Source organism: Molothrus aeneus, chromosome 2, assembly GCF_037042795.1.
Source record: "Molothrus aeneus isolate 106 chromosome 2, BPBGC_Maene_1.0, whole genome shotgun sequence".
In the NCBI taxonomy this organism is placed as follows: Eukaryota; Metazoa; Chordata; class Aves; order Passeriformes; family Icteridae; genus Molothrus; species Molothrus aeneus.
The window spans coordinates 27,670,624-27,689,184 of NC_089647.1; the positions used below are offsets into that span (position 1 = coordinate 27,670,624).

An 18,561-nucleotide genomic window follows, 5' to 3' on the forward strand; every position below is an offset into this window, starting at 1 on the left:
CAAAGGGCCCCGCACCCCCGCCCCACTGCCCGCCGCCCCAGCCAATAGGAAACCTGTTGCCAGGCAGACAGCTCATTTGAATGGCCCAATCAGGCGTCCCGGCCCCAGCCCCTCCTTATATGGGGAGCGGGGATGCGATCGCTAATCCACCCCCCCGCCGCCGCCGGCTGCCCCGCCCACTCCCTCCGCGAAGCACCACCTACCCCTGCCCGAGGCCCCGCCCACTCCCTCCGCCGCGCGCAGAGCGCGGGAAAAGCGCCCGGCGCTGGGCGGGCAGGCGGGGGGGGAGAAGGGGAGGGGCGGGAGGAGCCCCGCCGCCGGGAGCGCTTCCAGCGGAGGAAGGGCGGGCAGCTGGAGTGGAAAATTCCAGGCAGGAGGCCGCGTGTCGCCAGCGCTGCCCTCCCACACGGCCCCGCAGCGCCGCTTCTCGCCTCCCCCGGATTCCTCTTGGAGAGCTAGCCAGCCTGTACGGGCGGCTCCCCGGGCGTGCTGCGGGCAGGGGGCTCGGCTCCCTTCCCCTCCCCGGACACTTCCCGTCGGAGCCGCAGCACCGCGGAGCGGAGCGGGGCTTTCGGCTGGCCTCGACGGGGCCGTGCGGCGCCTTGCGGGGACCCGCGGTGCGCCCCCGCTGCCGGGCGGCCGCAGCTGAGCGCACATTGTTCTAGCGGCCCGTCCCTCTCCCCTCCCTCCTCCGCCTCCCGTCCCTCTCTCCTCCCTCCCCAGGTCCCTCCTTCCCTCGTCACCGGCGCTGTATAAATCCCCTGCCCCGGCGGATCCCCCCACCGCGGGAGACCCTGGTACTTTGGCCCCCGGGGCGGGATCCTGCCGCCGTCTGCGGACCGCTGGGACTTTGTCGCTGACCCCTTCTCGCTCTCGCCCTCCCTCCCTCGCACAGTTCCCACCGGCCTCTTCCCTTCGCAACCAGGGGGCCAGGATGTCGGAAAAACGCGTTGAGGAGGCACCGGCGGAGCTGAGCGCTAAGGTGAGACACCTCCCTCCGCTCCCGCTCCCCTCTTCCCACCCTCGCAACCGGCGGCGCTCCCGGCGGGAGGGGAGGGGAGGGGAGGGAGCGGGCTCGGCGGGGGGGGGGGCGCGAGGGCTCCGTGAGGTGCCCGGGCGGCGGGGGGCGCGCGCGGCCCCTTTCGCGCGCGCCGCCCGGCCAATGGGGGGCGGGGGCGGGGCGGGGGGGGGGAGCCCCGAGGGCCCTCGCGCCCCCCGCCCCGCCCCCGCCCCCCATTGGCCGGGCGGCGCGAGCGCGCGCTGGGTTCGGCTCCGCTCGGCTCCGATCGGAGCGGGGTCGGCGGGAGGGAAGGGGGGGGGCGGCGGGAAGCGGTGTCACGGCGGAGCAGGGGGAAAGTTGTGTGGACACAAAGCAAAGCGCGGGCCCTCGGGTGGCGGGGGAAGGAGGAGGGAGGGGTGGAATGGAGAGATGGAGAGAGAGAGGTCCGGAAACGCCTCGATCCTACGGGCAAGGTTGCCTTTTTTTTTTTTTTTTTTTTTTATGGTAATAAATCGTTAAAACTCTTCCGTGCCGCTTCTGGTTTCCACACGCGTGTGCGGGCTAAAAGTAGCTGTGACGCGCGTTCGCTGTGCTGTTTTCCTTTGTCAGGCGGGCGGATTTAACGCCTAATATGTCTTCTCCTCGCCCGCTATGCCGCCTCTCCTCCGAGCCTTCTTTGTCTAGGCATCCCCGTCCTTTATTCTTTTATTGCCGCTGACCGCCGGAATGTTGTTGGTTTTCCCTCCCCCCTTCCCCCCCGCACCTCGTTTCATATCTAGGAAAGGAAAGAAAAGAAGGAAAAACTCGAAGAGAAAGCAGTCCACAAAGAAAAGAAGAAGGAGATAGTAGAGGTGAGGCTCTTCTGAGGGACGGATTTGGTGACGTCGGGGAGGTTTTTGTGCTCGCTGTGGGTAGCAAATAGGAAGGGAATATGGGAGATGAAGAAAGAGAGCAGGCAAAGGGAGATCCAGCATAAGAGGTAGAGTGAGCTCTTGGATAATTGTGGAGAATGGGCCTTGAAGGACTTGGTGTAGTCAGCACAGCCCATAGGGGAGAAAAAAGGTCAAAGAAGCGAATGGAGCACAAGTGGGAGAATGTGGCACGGGAGATGTGGTCCTGCGCCCACTGGGGTATCCTGAGGTGCACAAGGAGCATGTGTTGGAGAAGGTGGGGGGAGGAGCAGTGAGGAAAGGCACAGATTGATGGACGTCAGGAGGGATCTGGAAGCAGATGTACCGTGAGCCTCGGCTAAGTCATTAGCCTGTAATCAGAGGGATGCTGTGGTTGTTGGGAGGGATGGCAGCAGCTCATCGGGTTGTAAGACAAGGAGCTTCGTGTTGTTGGGGATGGACTGGAAGGATTGACTTTGTGAAGGAAGGCTGGTTGGGAGGAGTGTACAGCAAGGGTGGTGGGAATAACGGTGTCAGAGCAACAATGCACTCAAATGCATACCTGGAGTGGCTGGAGCTCTGGAACTTGTTGTGCTTGTAGCAAAGAGCACGTGGAAATGTCATCCTGGCACCAGTTTCTGCTCTGACCGGTTTGTTTCATTCAGGATGAGGAGAATGGAGCTGACGAGGATGATGAAGAGAATCCTGATGATGTGGATGAAGAAGAAGGTGGTGATGAGGATGAAGGTAGGGAAAATTGAAGGAATAGGAGGCTGCAGAGAAATAGAGGATTGTGGAGGGAAATTCCCTCTCTGATCCCTCTTGACTGTGAGATTACATTCCCTTAAATGCTGCTTCAGTTTAACCCTGATTTTCCTTTCTTGCTTGTGCTTAGAAGCAGATGAGAATGGGCAGGAGCAGGATGGCCACGCAGAGAAACGATCTGCAGAGGAGGAGGAGGTGAGCAGTAGTGTGAGAATAATGGAGGGGAGAGGGAAAGGGGCTACTTGCTGTTTGTTGATCAAATCCATGTGGATGCTGCTGCTGAGAATCTCAGATAGGCTTTGGGTCTCACTGCTTCAGGAGCAGATGGGTAAACAAATCTGATGTGGTGAGGGGATTGTAAATCATTGGTGGATGCTCCTTGTAGGATCCAGGTCCTTCCACAAGCAGTTGTGGTGCTGAGAAGGTGAGAGAGTCGAGGTGCTGGAGGTTGCGCTTGGCATTGACCTCTGAACTACCTGTGTCTTCTGGGCTTCAGGCCGGGAAGTGGACTTGTAAGGGTGCGGTGACTGAAGGGTCTGATCTTCCACATTAAGGGCAGACCCTGAGGTCTGTCTGGAGTGGTGTGAGCCTCGGCTTCTTACACCTCCTGGAAGTAACAGCATAGGCATGGTGTCCCTCTGGATGGAACTGTCCACATCTTAACCACGGCCAACAGAACAGCTGTGTCAGGCACTCCAGGGTGCTTTAGAGGGGAGTGGATTTGGGGTGGGCCTAACAGAGATTTCCATATGGAGGAAAGAGCAGCAGTTAACAATTCTGTGGAGAAATTATGTACCTTGGGGTGCTGACTGTTTGATGGTAACTCCTTCTTTTTCCTCTCTCTGGCTGATGCAGGATGAAGTGGATCCAAAGAGACAGAAGACAGAAAACGGCTCTTCAGCTTGAATCCTCCCCTCCCATCTCCCCTGTTCCGTCCATCTCTCTTCCTCCATTCCAGCCTGTGCTTGCACTGCCTGTTAGCCTCTGGCTTCACACAATCTCAGATGAGGAAAGATTAGAAATGCTCTCAGACGGGGAAGACAGCAGTTCCCTTCTCACCCAAAGACCTGGCCTGTCCATGGTATCATTTCCCAGCTGAATTATCCCTGTCCCTGCATCCCTTCACTGCACCCTGCTTCCCAGTGCTCCTCTTCCCTCAAGAATCTCATGGTTTCCTGGGCACACAACCTCGCCAGGCGCTTCACGTGGCAAAGCCCCTCCCGTTCCCTTGTCACCTGTCCCCTTGTCACCTGCCCGCCTGTTTTTGTCACTGGTGTGAGATTCTTGAGAGCTCCCGCCCCCCGGCCCTGCTGCCAGAGCTCCTCCCTGAGCCAGGAGGTGCGGGCACAGATCTCATGGTGCATTCCCCAGCCCTAGGCCTCTTCTCATCCTTCAGCTTTCCCGCTGAACCCTGAGAGACAAAGAATATTACAAGCAAATAATGGTTGTATTAAGCAACACATGGAGACAGGATTTATTTTAAGCTTTTCTTTTTTTTTTTTTCCAAGTTTACATGACAGCAAGCTGGCCCTCGTGAATTTTTCGGAAGATAAGGGTTGCTTTTATATATGAATTTCATCTGAGCTGTGTATTTTTTTAATTTGGAGGCTTTTTTAAAACAAATCAAGAGAGACACAATTGGGGACCAAACTTTGATTTCCATTTTTTCCCTTCAGAATTTTCTTGTGACCATTTTTTGTAAATTAAAGGCAGTATAGCCACAGCGTTTTCTATGGCACAGACATCACGAGGATGATAGATATAAATATATATATTGTTTTCAACAAGCACTGTAAATAAAAGCGTTTAAAAATGTTTCAAACCGCTGGTGTGCACGGCTGCGCGTTCACATCCTGCAGGGCTCGGTGGGAGTTGTGGGCAGAGGGGGTGGCCAGCCCGGCAGTGGGTGGAGAGGGGAGCCGGAGGGTGATCAAGGGGCGTGTGTTGGGTGTTTAGGGGCCCCTTGTTGGGGCCACAGCGAGGGCACGGCACAAACGCAGGACGAGGTTCCGGGGCTGTCCTGAGTCTCTTGAAAGTGCTGCTGGGCAGAAGGGGTTTGGGAAGGGAAGCGAGCTGTGGCTGCTGGCTGCAGGCCGGCCCTGCTGCCCGTGGCCCCTGCCCTGGCGGCCTCCAGGCGTGACTCACCCGGCTCCAGCCGCAGCGGCCGGCAGCGCTCCGAGAGGCGGCAGCTTCGCTTTTGTCCCACCGCCTGCCTTGGGGAGAGCTGTCAAACGTTTGTCTTTTTATCTGAGCAGACCTTTAAAGCTGCCGTTCGTGTTTCTTCTCTTTGAACCCGCGCTTTGGCAGCCGCGCAAGGAGCCACCGGGAGCTGTAAATAATCCCAACTTTTGTGTCGGCGTCAGCGGCTTTGTGCTGCTCCGGCTGCGGCGGCGGGTCGCCTCTGGGAGCGACAACACTCGCTCGTCTCCAGAGCGGCAGAGCATCCGCGGCATTCTCTCCCGGTGCGGGGCTGGGCAGAGGGGCAGAGCTGCTGCCAAGCCCCACTGCCCGTGGGGTCACCCTGCATCCCGCAGCCCGCTCCCGGTGGAGCTGCCGGCCCTGGAGCCGCGGCCAGCGGGGGCTCCCTACCCCGGGAGCGGCGGTCCGAGAGCAGCTCCAGCCCGGGAGTGACCCGCACCGCCCCTGCCTGCTCCCGCCGGGATCCGTGGGCTGCTCCAGCCCGGGAGAGACCCGCACCGCCTGGTATCCATGGGCTGCTCCAGCCCCTGCGTACCTCGGAGCCGTGCTGGTGCCATTTGGTATGCCCAGCGTTCTTTCATTTAAAAAAAATTACAGATTCTAGTCTCTGCTCCAGATTTGGGCAAGTCCTCAGGACTTCCCCAAACTTTCTGCTTGGCAGCCAGCTTTTACTGCTCAGTACTGAAGCCGAATTATCAGTAGGTGATAGCATCTCTGCACAGGCAGATTAGAGTTTTCATACTTCCTCCCCACCACCCGTGCAGCGCCTGGCTGGGGGTAGTGAAAAATGTGCTTGCTAATGAGAAGTTATGGAAGCATAATTCCATCTCTGCTTCCTATATGGAGGCAACAGCAGTACCACTGGCTCTATCCAGGCAGTCATCCAGAAGGAAGTGGGGCAGCAGCTTATTGTTAGGCCAGCACTAGCAATGTGAGCAGCCACCCTTCCTTTCCTCTGAGGGAAATACTGCAGGACAGAGGGAAGTGACAAAGGGCTGCCAGGCAGCTTCTCCATGTCTCTATGGGCCCCTTGGCTCCCCAGTTTCTACTGTTTCTTCCGCCTAACTCATTTTTATTGAACACCTTTGTCATTGTCTGTGGATAGTTAGAAGATACAGCTAGAGATACAGACATAGAAAAATATCTGCTTTGGGTTTTTTTTCATGTTGGTGACCTGCAGGGCATCATCTCTGACTTGAGCTGAGGGCTACAGATAACACAGTAGAAAATGACACAGTTTGTTCCTTTCCTGTAGATCTGCAAAGATCCATGCTGAATCCAGTAGTATTTTGGCTGACAGAGTGAGCCCAGCAAACAGTGGCACAGGTTTCCAGTAAGAGTTGAGGATGCAGGGCTTTGCACCGTGCCTCATTTCCAGCCTGCCTGTGTGCTTGGTTTGTGTCCGAGCCTGCGGGTTTGTCCATCTTTCAGCCTGATTCTTCTCCCACAATGAGATCAGTCGTGTGGTGCTGGTGTCAGCAGGGTAAGAACAAAGCCTGTGTTCACCAGTGATTCCTCAGAAATTATGAAGCCTTTTCGGGGCCTTATTCGCCTTCCTCGTCCCTGTGCTAATTCTCCGCTCATTTCATTTAATTCCTGTGGCCATCTGTTAACCTCATCAGCTGGGGGCAGAACTCCCTCAGCTGTCCCCTCCTTGCTTCCCATGGAACCTGCTGCGAGCTCACAGCAGATCTGCTCCTGCCAGCCAAGCAGCACCGGAGATTTCCTTCTTCCTCCTCCTCCTCCTCCTCCAGGTCTGCTTGCTTTGAGGGAATTGTGGAGGTGTCGCTGTCGTGCTCTTGCAGGCTCTGCTAACTTCCCTCTAGACTGACAATTTCTGCTTCTGATGGCCCTTTGGTGTGGTCTGGAAAAGCAAACGCTGGCACCAGTGCAGAGAGCAGGTAGAGCCCCCTGTGAGGAGGTCTTAGCTGGGTCCCTGTCCTAGCTTGGATGAGTGAGTGAATCCCTTGCTCCTTGGCAGGGGTCACTGGACAGGTGGGACCTGGGCCCACCAGAGTGACGAGCAAACCTCCTGAGGGCTGCTGTGGTTGTGAAAGGGGTGCCAAACCTATGGGGACAGCTCTGGCTGCTGCAGGTGACCAACAATGCTGCCTTGTTGGGTGAATAAAACCAGCTGTAGCTCTGGAATCAGCTCTGATGTGACCAAGAGAGTTGGGGATCTTGAGATGTCCCTTTCCACCTACCAATTTCTGTGATACATGAAGAAATAGAGGCCTGCCATTGAAAATGTGAGCTGAGTCTGAAGATATTTTGAAGTGCTGAGCCCAGAAATAAATGCTCTTTGTATCTTATAGCTATCACCTTCTCATTTCCCCTTAGGCAAATGATCCTCTCTGCCCAGCTTCTTTGTCTTTCACACCAGTTTTATCTCAACAGATGATACAAGAGTGGAATAATCAAAACCATCACACGCGCAGAGCCGTGAACCCTCCTTCAGACCTGGAAAAAGTGAGCCCTCCAGCACTGCTGGTCTGGGAGGAAAACCCTTCTTGCTTCAGGAAAGTCCACAATCACCTTGTTGCACTAGCTTTAAAAAACCAGTGAAGACCAATCATTCCTCCTCTCCCCCTGGGATCAGGGGTTCTTTAGTCCCTCTGGTTAGGGGACACATTGCTCTGCCAGGTCCCAAATGCCATATGGGAAGCTGGAAGCACTCGCCTTCCCAGATCCTTGGGAAGCCCGTGTACTTTTCCCTCCCACCTCTCTCCCTTATTTCAGACACAGAGTCAAAGACAGCCATGCTCGTGGCTGCTCCAGTCTGCTGTCTCAGGGAAGGAGTCTGTCTTTGCATGTGTGGGCTCAGGCTCAGGACAGATTGCAGATGTCTCATCAGTGGGTGAATTTGGGGTTTCCTTATGTGCTGAGCTGACCCCAGCTGGACCCCAGAAGTCCACCAAAGCTGCTCTAATGCTCCCCTCCTCAACAGGATGGGGGATAGAAGATACAGTAAAGGCTCGCATCAAGGATGGTCCATGGGTCAAGATAAGGATAGGTGGAGATCATTCACCAATTACTGTCACAGGCAAACCAGGCCTGACTTGGGGAAAATTTAATTTAATTCATTAATAATCAGATCAGAACAAGATGATGAGAAAATAAAGCCAAATCTTAAAACATCTTCCTCTCACCCCTCCTTTCTTCCTGGGCTCAGTTTCACTCCCAGTTTTCTCCATCTCCTCCCCTCCAGCAGTGCAGGGATTTGCAGCCAGTTCATCACACGCAATTTCTCACAGAAACCACCCCATGGAGCCCCTCCATGACTAAAACCTTGCCATGCAAACCCAGTACTATTTCCTGGTGAGCTTTTATGGTTTTAGCAAAGCCTGGACAAGTCACAGGGGTGAGGAGAAACCTAAGGTTTCTAAGTGTTCAAGGATCTCAGCCACACAACATGGGCCCAGCCAGCGTGGTGCCACCAAGCACAGCTTTGCTTTTGAGGGTGATATATCCTATCAGACACAGAAGGTGCTTTCCTGTCTCAGAAGAGCACACAACTCCTGTGTGTGCTGTGGGTGACATCTGACTGATGCTGCTTGTCACCAGGGGGCTGGAGGAGCTGCACATTCTATACACCTCTGGTGCTTTTTGAAATGACATATTTATTGCTCCCATTCTCTACCAAGTATCTTAAACTCTGCATCTCAAAGCATCCAGGTCAGCCTCTTCAGTGTCCTGTCTGGGTACAAGGTGCTTTATTCTCAGTTCAGTCCCTTCAGCCACGCAGTGGGGTCATGTCAGCAGGGTGTTTGCTACATGTCCTGCAGTGAAGGATCTTGTCCCTAAGTACAAAATGTTACCAGGGCTCCCTGCATCCACGACAGAAGATCCTGCAACCAGTAAAAGGTGCAAGATTAAGCAAAACTAGCTGGTTTCCAGAGCCCTGTGATTACCTGCGTCTGCCAATACCTCGCTGGCAGCTGAGGTAGGGTCATGGCTTAGACTTTCCCTGGTCTTATAACAGTTCATGCATCATTTTAGGATGCATTTACTAGGCTGCACAATTTGTAATGCAAACTTTCAAAGCTCCTTGCCTGAAGCATCCTTGGGCAGCACAAAAAGGTCTTTGCTGGACAGCACTTCCCAGCACAGGCCCAGCATGACCCCAGGTAGGCTTGTCCATCAGCACACCAGAAAACTTATACCAGGTTGCTGTTTTCTTTTGAGAAGTTTCTTGGTACTTATAAATATTTTCCTGTGTCAGATCCAGTTTTGAAAAGAGCTGAAGCTGTTGAATATGGCTCCAACAAACCTCCTGAGCTTCCAGGACAGCAGCATGGTAAATATGGATCCAGATTTGAGCTGGGAATTTGATGTTTCTTCACAAGGTAAATTTCACAGAAGATTCAGTGGGGATGTTTGGAAAAGCCAGCCTTGTAATTCAAATGAGTCAGGAGGTTTTGCTCATAACTAAAGAAAATACAGACTGCTTCAGGGTCTGTGAATCCCTTTCCATAGCTTTGGAAATAAGCATTCTGGTGTGGCATTGCTAATGGTGTGCCATGTGGACTTTAGTTCCTCGTTTTGGGAGAGGATCCTCTTCTGCCTCAGTTTCTCTATGCTTTAAAGGGCTTACAGATCAAATCCTGACTCCAGATCAAATCTCAAATCTGTGGCAGGATCCCTCTGGGTGTTCCCAGTATCCCCCAGGGCTGTTTATGCTTTTCCTTCCAAGTGTGAAAAGCCCACAGATGGGATCCCAGGCTGCAGACAGGAAGGAGGACGGGGAGCAATGGGGTTGGGACAGAGAGGTGACACCTGTGGTGTCCCAGCTGCTGCACAGCACAACACTTAGTGCTGCACATGTTCTTATCCCTGAGGGCTCCGGGGTGACCTCCAGCAGGACCAAGTCCTTCTGCCTGAACTCGGGGCACAAAGGCTGAGCCCCAATCTCTTTTCCCAAACCCTCTGTGTGTGCTGAAGCAGAGCAGCACCCTGGGAGAGCAAGCAGCGCACCCAAACACGGCTCAGACCTCTCAGCGTGGAGGGCTCACCTCATGTTGCTTTTCTTGCTCCTCTGGGACAGATTTATCCCAGGAGAGGCACGGCTGGAGCCCTTGCAGCGCAGCTTTCCCTCCTGCCAAGGGCCCCCTGGTGGCACCCAGCCCGGCGTGTCCCTGAGTGCACGACCGGAGCAGGCTTCGTCCCCGTGTCCCTGTACCCAAAATGCCGGCACAGGGCGGGCTGGAGCTGGAATGGCTCTGCTCACTCAGCAGTGGTGAAGCTGGAGAGCTGAGAGGTCCCTGTGTGGTCACTCACGGTCAGACTGGTCCTGGCTGCTGTCCCCAGGAGGGTTTGAAGGCACACAGGTGTCCCTCTGGCTCCAGAAGGCACAGTCCTTTGCCTATAGACAGTCCAAGGCAAGCCCAAGGGACCTCCACTAGAAAGGCACATATGGATTTTGGACCCTTTCCCAGAAGTGCTCCTTCCCTTATTGGATCCCCAGGGTAGAGCATTGGATTTGACTGTCCCACCCTTAGGAGGTAGGGCCTGGTTTTCTCACTGTCCACAGCTTCAGTTCTACATGGCAGCAATAGAATTTTTAAAGTTCTCTGTCCTTTCCACCCCCAGCACAGTTTATCATCCACTCAGCTGTGCCCAATCTGTAGGAATATGCCATGGGAGTAATTTTAGTTATTCCCTATTCTAGTTACTCACATTTTTTTCCTCCTCCTCCTTTTAAACCAAATTTTTCATTGGTCTGTCCTAGAACCCCGTGAAGGACCATATTATCAGACATTGTGCCAGGAGCAGTGAATATGTAGCCAGGGGCTGTCATTCCCTGTGGCACTGAGACAGGAAGGCAAGCTTGGAAGAGCATCTCTTGGATCTGTTTCCTCATGAAAACACCTGTAAGGTGGAATCCCACCCTCAAGAACCTGGGAAGGTTTCCAGATCATCTTCTGACCCTTGAATGAATATGCCACTTCACTTTGAGGACTCCTGGTTTTTTTTATATTTACCCCAAAAATTTGTTTTTCACAGACCAGGAAATGCTGTTGCTCTTGGCTTGGTTTAATTTTTTTCCCCTTTTGAATAACTACACTTGTGCCAGTATGACTGTAGCCTCCTTTTCCATTATTAAGGCTTCTAAACTTTACCTTGGCTCATGACTGGACCATTTTGCCTGTATTTCCTCCTCTGCACAAGCTGATCTAGTTTTACAGTTCAGACAGGGGACACACAGAGCCCTTGGGGTTAGCAGTCCTTCAGAGTGACTTTTATTTTGACTTAATAAGCAACATACAGAAGAAAATTATAGCAATTGAAAAAAAAAAAAAAAAGAAAACATAGAAACCCCTGTATCTCCTTCAGGGCTGGAACAAATGAGCCCTCTGAGCACCTGTAGCTAGGGAAAAAACAGGCAGTCCCTGCCAAACTCAGAGGAAAGTCCCCACACCCACATGCCACCACCACCTCACTTCATCTGAGTCCAGGAGCTTTTTCCTTCCTTTTCCCTGTGCCTTGTGTGCCTCAGCTCAGCAGTCATGCTCATCCACAGTTTCCCTCCACTGGAGTTTTCTTGCAGAGCAAGACAAACTGGCTTTTACTTCTGAGTCTTGAAAAGGGCACACACCAACTCTTTGGGAGCCCTTCCAGTCAGGGCTGTGAGTAAGGGAAAATCCTGGAGAAATCTGAGTAGATAGTGATTTATTCTGATGGTGGCGATTGTCTGGCTCAATTTCCTTAATCCTGCAGAGTCCCATATCCTGGAGCTGAGCAAGGGGATGCCACTGACCATGTTTCATGTTAACATGGTGCTTCACCATCTGCAGGTGGTGAAGAGGCCACGACAAGAGTTCTTCCCATGTTAGTCTCTTTCTGTGAGAAACCTCCTCACCTCCTGGACTTCCTTTCCAGGCAGATTTTGGGGTTCAATTTAGAGCTTCTGGTCATCTGTGTGTTCCTCTGCTGGAGTGGAGAGCCTGCCTCTTGCTCACATCTTCTGCTCATGGGAAAAAAATATCAAAGATGGATTGTGCAAGAGTCAGGGACATCTTCAGCTACCACTCATACCAGGTCAGCATATTTGAAAGCCAGAGAGGAACTGATCCTCCACAAATAACCCAATCTGTATTTGAACTCATTTGTACTCCTGGCCTCCACATCATTATCTAACAAGAATTATACAGTCTTTGTGACACATAACATTAATTTTGTTTTGTTTGCAGTAAAGTTGCTGCCTGAGCTCACCACTGTTTTCTTCAGATTAGGCAGAAGAAACCAAACACCTCAAGTTCATTCGTTTCAAAGCAAGATCCCCAGGCTCTCAAGTGAGATTTTTTTTTTGTACCAATCTTCTAAATCCTTTTCCATTTCTCCACATCCTTTTTCGAAATATGGACACATTCCAGTAACTTGTGCTGTAAACAGAGGTAACACAATCTGTTCACTCTCTGAGATCCCATTTTATACAGCATGTTATCATCCATCTCCCTCCCTGGAGTCTTGTCTTCCCAGGATTCTGTATTCTCTTCTGGAAGTGTGATCCACATACTTTGTTCCTCAACACAGAACCTTATGTTTGAATTCTAAGTGTGACTTTACCAGGGGTCTTAGGAGGCAGTGGCTTCCCCTGAACCTTGCCAAATAGATGCACCCTGCCAGCAGAGACAGTCTCACCTGCAGGGCTGTGAAGCCTCCTCACCATGTCTTGGCAGTATAAGACATCCATGGGCATTTGGATGTTGAACAAATCCTGTGCAGCCTAGCACTGGAAGCTCACGTAGTCTGAATTTCCAGGACACTTTCATCTCCTCAGCAAAGGGTCTGAAGTATTTACACAGGCCACAAAAGCATTAGCTGTTTTATCTTCTACTCTCTCACACGCTGTGCAGCTAAAGAGAGTCCTTGGGTCTTTTGGGGCTTTCAGAGGAAAACCTGGCAGAGAAACCTGTCACAGGGGAGAGAATGCTGCTCAGAGTGTTCTTCTCCTAGAGAATGGGATCTTATGTCTGCAAACAGAAACTTCTTAGAACCAGGAAAAATTATAAATGGCACCAAAGAAAAAAAAAAAGGTCAAGCTTAAACCCGTGTTTACTCCTCAGTTGCACCCCAGTGACCAACTTTCTAATATTCACTTTGCTCTCCATTTTGGGAACCCAGATCTCTCATAGTGACACAGGAGACCCTACCCCTGCCTGGGAATTTTCAAGTGCATTCATAGTTCCAACTCTTTGGTCCCAGCCTCCTCTGAGGGTGAGTAAGGGCCAGCCCCTACACCAGGAAAGCCTGTCCTATTAGTGCCAGTCCTCTCCCAGCATTCAGGGGTACTCAGAGCCAGCCAGGTCTCTTGGCAGTGCTACAGGCAAGAGCTCAGCAAGCAGTGATTATCCACAATTGGAGGTGTTCAGGATTCACCTGGGCCAGGCCCTGAGCAACCCAGTCTAGTCTGAGAATTGCCCTGCTGGGAGCAGAGGGGTGGAGTGGGGACCCAGAGGTGCCTTCCCTAATCTCCCTGTGATGCTGTGGCTAACAAACAGGAGGGTTTGTTTGGGTTTGTGGGCCTTTTTCTTAGTGGGGCAGTAGGAGATATCCTACAGAAGTATACAGGGTGCTACCTGCCATGAGGTGCCAAGTGGAGAGGAAATTGAAAGAACAGCTCAGCTGCCAGCAGCCTCTGAATTGCAGTCTGGCACACCATCCTGTTAACCCAGCACAAATGTGTGGTGCTGCAGAGAGGGGCAATCCCATCCTCCCTTTCATCTCTCCTGCTGCCTCTCTTTTGTCAACACTGATGAGCAGCAGAGAATTGATCCAGCTGAAAACTAAACTATAAAGGAATAAATCCATTTTGATTTGCAACGAGCCCTTTGAGTTTAAAAATGCACCATCTCCTTCCCTAGCAATTTTTTGTTCAGAGCCAAATTGCTGGGGATCACCAAATCAGAGACTTTGTTCTCTTCAGAACTATTCTGGAGCACTGCTGTGCTCTTCCTTGCTGTGCCATCACCCACAGCAACCTTCCCTGTGGCTGTACTCTTCTGCAAATGATTTCTCATAGCATCACATGCTCCTTTAGTTACCCTACACTTTCCATATCTAGCTTTCCCACTAAGAAAGAAACAACATATTCACTATTTATGAAAGTTTGCCTGCAGCTTCCAGAGATGCAGTGCACCATGCACCATGAAAACACAGCACATGGATCACATCTACTTTTCACAGCTCCTCAGGACACACATGCAGCTAAGCCCAGAGCCAGACCCCTCTGTGCCCTGAGCAGCAGCATCTGAGACATGACCAAGGTGCCTCTTCTGTGTTGGAGAGACCCATGGTACTGCCCAGAGCAGGGCACAGAAAGGATCTGAGCCCCAGGAGCAGAAGGCACATCCTTTTGTGGTGATTTTTCTCTGAGGGAATTCTATACTCTCAATTGAGAGAAACAGCAGCAGTGGGGATATGAGCCTGAAATTTGTGGATCAAACTTTCTCTCTTGGCTTCAGGAGAAATTTATTGTTCCCCCAGATCTGCTGCTGGGTCTTAGGGCCAGCAGACACAAGCCACATCTGTTCTGGAGGCCCCACAGGCCAAAAAATCTCCAGGAAAAGCAGTTGTACAGTCTCCCTGCAAAACTGTGAAGAGACTGAAAGGCAAAGAAGCCACACCTAAGGGGATGTTTTGCAGTCTGTTGGGGGAATCTGGGTGCTCTGGTTTCACTGCCTGTCCAGCATCAGCTTCAGAGCCTGTCCTGACACCACCTTGCCACCACATGTTGAGCTCCTGGGTACCTCTTTGCCCTTGAGAAAACCCACTGCAGCCCTGGGATGTTTGGGAGGCTATTGCATGTTTTTCCATTGCATTAAAAGCATGGATGCTGCAATGACAGATGAGTCAAAATGTAACCCAGCCTGCTGCATGGATTTTTGTAGTTAATCCACCTCACCCTCTGTGTTGCAATACACAGGGGCTGTGGCATCAAAGACATCACTTAACTAGATACTGGCCAAGGTACTGATGAGCCATCACCATCTCCACAGGTAATTTTGGACAACTGAAGGGGATCCTGCAGCATCCCATCTTTCCTGCAGGAGGGGTCTTTTGAAAGAGAATAGTTTCACACTTCTCCACAACGAATGCTGGCCAGATACAAGTTGCCAGCTGCCAAACTTGCCTATGAGTGCTGCAGATTCTCTTCAGTAATTAAATCACCAGTTGTTTTTATTTTGTAGCAGAAATGCAGCCCACGGCTTCAGCCAGGACCTCCCAGTGCTGTTCCTGACTTTCTAATTCAGGTTTCTGTGGGATATTCAGCTGTCTACTGAGGATTGTCATACAAAGGGTGCTTGCCCTATAGCACTGCAGAAAGAGGCTGCAGATTTGTCCAAAAACCCCATAAAGCTATGCTTTCCTAAAGGTGTTCCTGTGGGATTCTGGGAAGCAGGCCACTGCTAGACTCTCTTCAGCACCACAGCAGAGACCTGTGGTGGCTCAGGCACTGCCCATCCAGCAAACCCTCTAAAAAGCTGAAAAAAACCCTTTTCAGAAAAGCCTCCCAGTCAGGCACCCAGTCACTCTTCCTATTCCAAAAACTTTGCAGGGGCACATTTTGGTTTCACCCAGATCTGCTGAGTGATGTGAACTTTCTCCTTTCCAATCCTCTTCTCCTCACTCCTTTTTGCCACCCTCACCCTGGATGAGTGGATCCCTCTGACATGTGGTATATCCCACCCCTAGGGGAATAATTTACTGCTTCCAGGCATCACAGAGGGACAGAAAAAAGACTGGAGCAGCCACTTCCTCCCTCAAAAAAGGAAGTTTGTGCCCACCCTCAAGTTAATTTCATACACAGAACGCATCTCGGGTTGGTGCCGGGGTGGAAACCACCGTGGCACTCTGTGTGGATAGAGTGGCTTGCATCCCTCTACCCCAGGGGTGCTATTTCAGTGCCTGTCTACCCCAGGGGTGCTATTTTGATGTGTTTCCACACTCTGCATTTCACACAAAGCCTGCAAAGACATGGGCACTGCAAAGATGTGGGCACTGACTCTTTCTGTTTCAGTGTCCTGCTGCCTGGCCCCGCTGCAGCAGGGTGGTGGCTTGGGGACCACTGCATCTGTCCCGAGTGCCCAGAGAGGGGCAGCTCCACTCCTTCCCCTCTGCAGCTGACCTCAGATGTCTTTTGGCCCCCTAAGCTTCCCAGGCAGTGCCAGAAGTCTTGCAGTTAATCCCAGCCTGATCCCTGGAACCCTGCTGCCTGTGCAGGCGCCTGTTGAGTACCAACCTGCCCGGCAGCTCTTGCTCACACCACGTCCCTGCCAGACTTTCCCTTCTGTTTCCCCAGGTGTGGCTGCTTTCTGTTTACAGTCCCTTGCCATGGAGTTATTAGTTATCTCTTATTAGTAAGTAACTTGTTTTTGCTTGCTGTGTTTGCTTTTGCACTGGGCAAACAGCAGTCAGGATGTTTTACACAAGCTCCTTCTGCAGGGTGCTCTATCTCAGGAACACCCAGGCCAGCTGATAACCCAGGCTACAAGCCACGGCGTGGCTCCTTAGATCAGCTATAGCGTGCAAATAAATTCTGCAGCACCTCACAAAGTCAGCATAAAGCAGAAGATTGTGACCAGCTTCACACTTGATGCTGCAAGAACCAAAAGGAGAAGGTGAAATGTCTCAGAGGAAAATATGGTACCACAGCAATCTGGAAACACAACCAAAAATTCCTTCAGCGACACTAACTCGATGATACTGCAGAACAGTGTTTTCTACTCCTATTTTTCTTGGTCAGGGTGGTTTGCACCTGTGAGACATGCCAAGACAGACAAGAAAAGCCATGTATTAAGGTTGTGCACAAGGTGTCTGCTCGGTGGAATTCAGGACATCCCTCTGGCTGTCCTGGATAGCCAGGACCCCTGCCAGGGGGCTCAGAGACCCTGGCACAGAGACCAAAATGCCTGTGACTTTGATTATGACCCATGGAGCAAATTACCAACCTTATATGAAGATCTGCAAGCCATGAAAGTATAAGTAGAATAATAATTAGTTTGTCACGGGGTGAAAAATAGATTTTTGGGGGTTCTTAGAATGGAGGTTCAGGGGGCAAGATGGAGGAATCTGGGAGTGTCCAGCCTTTCTCCTTCTTCTTGGCTTCCATCTTCTGCTGTGATGTTGGCACTTTTAGATTGGTTTAGAGTAGAAGCTCACTGTCTAGCATGGTTGATAGGTATTGGAAAGTAATTGTAAATAGTGTACATGTAGTTTTTAGTATAAAAAGATAGCACTGCCCTGGGGCAGGCAGAGTGCCTTTTGTCTGTCCTGCTGAGCAGACCTCGGCAGACCAGGAGAAAGAATTTTATAGATAAGATACAATAAACAACCTTGAGAATGAGAAATGAAGAGTTCTGACTCTGACTGCCAGGCTGGGAAAAGAGACTTTCTAACCCATCTCAGGGTCACTCTGACCAGCTAAAACTCCAAGATCTGCTCTGGGCGCACCTGGCTGGAGCTCCTAACACCTGGCACTGCTCCTAAAGGAGCATTTGGTGCGCTGGGCTCCCGTCCCCCTGCTCCTGGCACTCCTGTGTAGCCTGCCTGTCATTTCCCATGGCTCTGCAGAGTCCCACAGGTGCCTGGCAGCCTCTCTGCCCAGGGGACCCCCACGGGCACTTCTGGGAAGAGGTTCCCATGCTGATGTTCCTCCGGTCACTGTTATCTCTGCGCCGGGGTCCTGTTCTGGGAGATGACGAAAATGCCACTCGAGGAGTCAGCATTTAAAGTGGGTCGTTAGGCAGAAACGTCGTCACCGTGTGTCTGCTAAAGATAGCCTGGTGCTGAGTAAAAAAGTGCCTCCAAAACCTTCATTTCACAACGTGCTCACTCAGCACAATGAGCCACAGATGTCCCCCCAGTGCCAGGCAATGCCCATCATTTTCCAGGGCTGTCCATCAGTCCCTTGGGACCACCTCTCAGGATGGAAGCACATCCTCTCCTTTGCTGGTCTTTACAAGAGACAAGCTTTTCCCAGAGTATAGATTTCACTAAGGATGGTCTGGGGGGCGAGAGTGGGACAGTGCTAGGGTGCCAAGGCTACGAGTGCAGGGAGGGCTGAAGTGAAGGGGAGAGCAGTGAGCTTGGTGTGTCCCCTGAAAAAAGCCAGGAGAAGGGGAGCAGAGGCTGCTGGACTGTGGAGCCCTACGTGTCTCCCCACCACAGTTCAGCTCCCCCCCGCCCCCCCTCTCAATTTCTCTCTCTCTCGTCTGCACCCACACACTCACACCATTCTTGCACTGCTGATTCAAGGGAAAGAGAACTTGATGTTTTCTGCCTGAACTGGTCACCACAAACTGTTTTTCTTGAACAGGAGGAAAAAACACCTCCTGACAACTGTCACAAGTTCTCCCCCATCTTCACTTGTCTCCTCTTCTCTCATGCAATCCCCTGGGCAGTGTCACACAAGAGGGCATGAAGGGCCACTGCAGAGCTGCCCTCAGGGCCATGGAGGCACGTAAGGCCACACCTGAACACCAGTCCCACTACTCAGGAGGCTCAGGAGCCACGTGGGATGAAAGACCTGAGAGCTGTCCCTACAACAGAGCTCTGCTGAGGGGAAGCAAAGCACTGGCTCTCTTTTATCCTCCACCTCCACCACACAGCTGAGGAAAACCAGAGAGCAAATAAGAATTCCTTCTACAGTCAAGAGCAGCCACTATGAGTCACCTCCCTTCCCTCAGCTTCAGAAAAAGCCCAAGC

The 18,561-nt window shown here is 52.0% G+C and overlaps 1 protein-coding gene across 1 annotated transcript; it reads left to right on the top strand.

Annotated features, from left to right (window-relative positions):
- The first annotated feature begins 422 nt into the window (after window positions 1–422).
- PTMS (parathymosin) lies at window positions 423–3,677 on the top strand. Its single transcript, XM_066569798.1, has 5 exons — window positions 423–982; window positions 1,780–1,851; window positions 2,556–2,637; window positions 2,786–2,850; window positions 3,511–3,677. Exons 1-5 carry the CDS (start codon window positions 935–937, stop codon window positions 3,559–3,561), a joined length of 318 nt encoding a protein of 105 aa, XP_066425895.1. The 5' UTR covers window positions 423–934; the 3' UTR covers window positions 3,562–3,677.
- The last annotated feature ends 14,884 nt before the right edge of the window (window positions 3,678–18,561 follow it).